This window comes from Mus pahari, chromosome 4, assembly GCF_900095145.1.
Source record: "Mus pahari chromosome 4, PAHARI_EIJ_v1.1, whole genome shotgun sequence".
Lineage (NCBI taxonomy): Eukaryota > Metazoa > Chordata > Mammalia > Rodentia > Muridae > Mus > Mus pahari.
The window spans coordinates 3,658,953-3,663,958 of NC_034593.1; the positions used below are offsets into that span (position 1 = coordinate 3,658,953).

General features: G+C 46.4%; 1 protein-coding gene and 1 pseudogene across 2 annotated transcripts in view; one reads left to right on the forward strand and one right to left on the reverse strand.

Moving 5' to 3' along the window:
• Positions 1-2,492: 2,492 nt before the first annotated feature.
• Positions 2,493-2,613, reverse strand: LOC115063949 (annotated as a pseudogene).
• A 1,454-nt stretch (positions 2,614-4,067) lies between these two features.
• Zc2hc1a (zinc finger C2HC-type containing 1A) overlaps positions 4,068-5,006 on the forward strand; it is a 45,506-nt gene continuing 44,567 nt past the window's right edge. For both annotated transcript variants that reach the window (XM_029538069.1, XM_021196550.2), the window contains exon 1: positions 4,068-4,142. In XM_029538069.1, the coding sequence (XP_029393929.1) occupies positions 4,127-4,142 (16 nt within the window). In that variant the 5' untranslated portion in view covers positions 4,068-4,126. The remainder of the gene's footprint in view (positions 4,143-5,006) is intronic.

Genomic DNA, 5,006 nt, shown 5'->3' on the forward strand with positions numbered 1-5,006 from the left:
TAAAGAAAGAGGTTGCTATAAATGTACAAAAAAAACCTAGACCACATCTAATAGATTAGACCAGAAAAGAAAATCCTCTCATTATGTAATAAAACACTAAATGCACAGAAGAAGGAAAGTATTAAAAGCTGTAAGAAAAAAAATGGCAAGTAGTATATGAATGCAAACCTATCAGAATTACACCAGACTTCTCAACAGAGACTCTAAAAGCCAGAACATCTTGGGCAGATGCCATACAGATCCTAAGAGAGTCTAAAAGCCAGAACATCTTGGGCAGATGCCGTACAGATCCTAAGAGAACACAAATGCCAGCCAAACTCTCAATCACCATAGATGGAGAAACCAAAATATTCCAAGACAAAATCAAATTTAAGCAGTAACTTCCCACTAATCCAGCCATACAGAGGATACTGGAAGGAAATCGACAACACTAGGAGTGTAACTACACCCAAGAAAACACAAGAAATTACATATTTCACCATAAACCCAAAAGAAGACAATCATACACCACCAACAACAAAAATAACCAGAACTATCATGTCTTTGATATCTTTCAATGTCAGTGGACTGAATTCCCCAATAAAAAGATGAAGGGTAAGAAACTGGATACACAAACAGGATTCATCATTCTGCTGCTTGCAAGAAACAAACCTTAGCAACAAAGACAGACACTACCTCAGTGTAAAAGGCTGGAAAAAAGCTTTCCAAGCAAATGGTCTCAAAAAAGAAACTAGAGTTGCCATTCTATAAAATAGATTTTCAACCAAAAGTTATCAAATGAGATGGGGTATTCCACTTCTATTCATCAAAGGAAAAATCCACCAAGAGGAATTCTCAAGTCTGAACATCTTTGTCGAAAGTGTGAGGGCACCCGCCTTTGTATAAAAATTTTACTAAAGCTCAGACACACATTCAACCTCAATTCAATACCCCACTCTCACCAACAGGCAGGTCATTGAAACAGAACACTGATGCAAACATACTCAATAAAATTTTCACAAACCAAATCCAAGAACACATCAAAAACATCATTCAGCACTATCAAGTAGGCTTCATCCCAGGAAAACAGGGGTGGTTCAACATACAAAAGAGTAGGCAACCTTGTCTTTCCCTGATTTTAGTGGGATTGCTTCTAGTTTCTCTCCACTTAATTTGATGCTGGTTGTTGGTTTCCTATATATTGCTTTTATTATGTTTAGATATGTGTCATGAATTTCTGATCTTTCCAAGAGTTTTAACATGAAGCTGTGTCATATTGTGTTCTATTACTGCAATGACTTGTTGGTCGGGTATGTGGTCTCTGGCTTCTGCTACACTATCAATACTGGATCCTCACTCAGGATCCTACAGGATATTCTGTTGTTGCCCTGAGTCATAGAAAGCCTTTGGTTTTGTATCTGACTGGCAATTCCAAGCACTCCGGCAGTTCATCACTGGGGTAGATGTTGGGGTGGGTCAACATATGGGCCTGGATATGGGCCTGAGAGTTATCTGATTTGGTCAGCCCTCCAGCTCTCCTTTTGACCATTGGGTCAGCTAACCGGCAACCCCTGTTACCAGGACCAGCTCTATCCTGCTGCCCAAGTGAGCTACAGGGTGACTCTCCCGAGTGTTGCAGTCTGTGAGGGACATGGTCAGTTCTCCCACTCTCGTTACCCAGGGGCCAGATCCCCTACCTGCCATAGATGGTAAGAGATGAAGGAGGGAGGGTGGGAGTCTCGCTTCTTCTGCACAACAACCCAACAGACAAGAGGCGGGGCCAGTTCTCCTACACGTGTGCCCTTAAGGCTGGCTCACTCAACCCCCACAACCCCCAGCTGTACTGTGCTGCTCAGGTGAGGCGTAGAGCCTGCTCTTTTGAGTGCTGCAGCAGATAAGAAGCAAGGCCGGTTTTCCTACTCTCATGATCCCAGGACCCCCTATCACAGGATGCTTAGGTGAAGGATTGGGTCAGTTCTGTACAGTCTTCAAACATCATTTCTCTGGGCAGCAGCCCAGAAAAGGCACATCCATTTTGCCTCTGGAGGTAACAGAGTTCTGTTGCTGTATGGCTATGGACCCAGACATGACCTTCTGTAACAATGCAGGACTACATCACCATGGTCCCAGATGACATCACAGGCTACTCACTACAGTTCTGTTTCTCCTCATGGGCCCACGCCCTTCCGTTTCTCTTTCTCTTCCATTTCTCCTCCACTTACTCGCTCCTCTTATTAGCACCTGGGGTCTCTGAATGTCTGGGGTCGTCTCAGGAGTACAATGCCCTGTTCATGCATTATGGTGCTGGTCAGGGGTCCTGTCAGGCATGGCCTGTCCCCTTAGGCCTGCATAGCCCTCCACTGGCTGTCATCTCAGGATACCTCTCTGCCCAGACCCCATGGCGCCATTCTGATGGTCATCTCGGTCCTGGACACTGTATGCTTTCCCAACCCCCGCCCCTGGCAGGCCCCCCATGCCAGACTGGTAGCTTCTCTGGCAGGCCTTTTTCCAGAAATGTGAGGTAAATTATTCATGGGTCAGAACACGGAGCTAGACATAGCTTCTCTCTTCTCTGCCATCTACTGACAGACATGTGATATAGCAGCCACACCTGTAAGGCTTCTAGAAGGCAGGTCCTCTTAAGATACTTTTGTTGTTGTTGCTATTTTTATTATTGTTATTGATGTTACTGTACATTTTATGGCTAATAAGGCTTGTGTCCATCATCCTAATATTTGTCTAAACTTGCAATATGAAAAGTAAATGTCTTCTTTATTTGATTATTCTTTTTGTGTTCTTTTTATTTTGGGGGGCATTCTTATAAAAGCTGTCCTCAACCTCATCTGATTTTGTCTTAGAGCATGGCTGGGGGCTGGTGGTGGAGGGGCTTTCTACACCAGTATAAGGTAACTAGCTTGCCTGTATGGAGGTCCCAGGGGATGTCCCTGGCTTAGAAACTCAGAAGTCAGAGAAGCCCAGAGCAGAACAAGGAAAGGACTCATGAGATAATTGCAGAATGGGAAGTTTCTTAAACTATTCTGTACCAGATATGGACTCTACCGTCTTCACACACACTGTGAGCATCTTCTCACAGATAAGACCTCTTGGGGTTTACTTGTTTAAACAAAACCAGAGAGTTACTGATATGTTAAGTGTATACAGAATTAAGAGAACTTTTGAATTAAACAGCTCAACAGGAAAATAATGTAAGACTTGTTACGGACAAAATATATTGATAACTTAGTAATGGATACTTCAGAATCAGCAAACTGTATGATTGGTTTATTCTCGCTAAGTAAAATTTTCGAAGAGTTTTAGAAAGGGTAAAATGTGTTAGACTGTGAAGCAAAACCATTTGAATGGTTGGATTTCATTTTGACTCTGACAGAAAGACACCTTTGTGCCATTGATAGGTTAACTTTCCAGTTTAAAGTGCTCAGTACAGTATAGCCTTAATGAGATGTAGACCTGCATTAATTGTATGGAGAGCGGGTTGGGTAGAAGTACAGTGCTAGCCAGGGAAAGATTGTGCAAGGGGGGGGGTTTCATTTCTAATTTTGGGCCTAACTTTTTATAGTTAGAAAACTGTTTTCAAAAGTTTGGCACAATCTCAGATCCACAATCCCATACAGAAAATATGACTTATCATATGTCTTAGCCCATAGAGCTGTGTCTGAAGAACAAGGCTAGAGGATGTTGCCTGATTTAAAAGGGCAGTGAACCCGGGATGGTGCTGGACCAAGGCTCCCTTATCTTGTTACAAGAGCTCAGAGGGACCTGTAAAAAGACATTCTCTTACTGACTGGGGATGAGGAGCTCCGAGATGCGGAGGCATTCTAAGCAGGAAAACAAGGTGTGAGCCTAAATGTAGCTGGAGTGGAACAAAGGCGGGTGAGGATCTCGGATTGCCAACCAAAGTAGCTGCGGTTTCCAGGGAGGGTGGTTGGAAAAACCTTGGAAGGAGAGTCCCTCCGGAGGCGGTAGGAGGCGCAGCCCCGCCCTTAGTAACCCCGCCCCCGTCACCCCGCCCCCACCCGCGCGGACCAATAGGAGGCCGGGATGTTAGAGTGTAGGAGGCGCGGCCGTGTTGCTACAGCGGGAGCTGGGCGGCGGCGGGTGCTGCCTGCGGAGCCTGAGGCGGAGCGCCATGGATGGACTGGAAGGTGAGACGCGAGGGGGATGCGACCGCGGGGCTCGAGCGGGCCCGAGCGACCGGGGCCTGGACTCCGGGGGCAAGTGCGACCGGCCGGCTCGGCAGCGAGGTCCCCGCGCTCGCCGACCCCCGGGGCCGAGCTGGACGGCCCCTTGCGGGAGCGGTGGCCGCGGGCTGCCCGCCGGGCACGGTGCTCGACATCCCCGCGGGGTTGGAGCTCCCGCGTCCTCACTTCTGCAAGGCCTAACTACCATCTCGGGTCCTTTCTGGACCCCTGACTTTCCTGTGGGCACTAGGTGTCTCTGGTCTAGTCTTACCTTTGCAAAGTGTATTCTTGGTTAAGGTTCGCGACGCCCCGGTCGCCAGCTCTTGCTGACCCCTCAGGACCTGCCCTGCCTCCAGAGAGCTCCGGACACACACCTTGGACAGTCATAGGTAGCCTTCCTTCCATTTCTACCGTACCTTGCTCGGAGAGATGCCTGAGCATCTCCCAAGGAAGCGTCTCCCTGGCGAGCTCTACAGCAGGGACAATAGCTTCAACATTGATGGTTTATTCACGAGGACTGTCTAGGGAAAAGCCAGCTTTGCTTCCCTACCTTCACTTTATCCTGGTGCCTTAGCCATGGCTTCAGATTTTGTTTTGTTCCCAATTCTTTCACTTTTCCCACTTTCTTCGTCCATTTTAATCCCGTGCAAGGACAACATTTAGCTTAAAAAACAAAGGAAGGAAGAAAAAAAATCTTTTTTTTTTTCGAAATTATTCATTTTTATTTTTATTTTTATTATTATTATTATTTTCTTTATTTACATTTCAAATGCTATCCCGAAAGTTTCCCATAACCCTCCCCCCACCTCTGTTCCCCTACCCACCCAC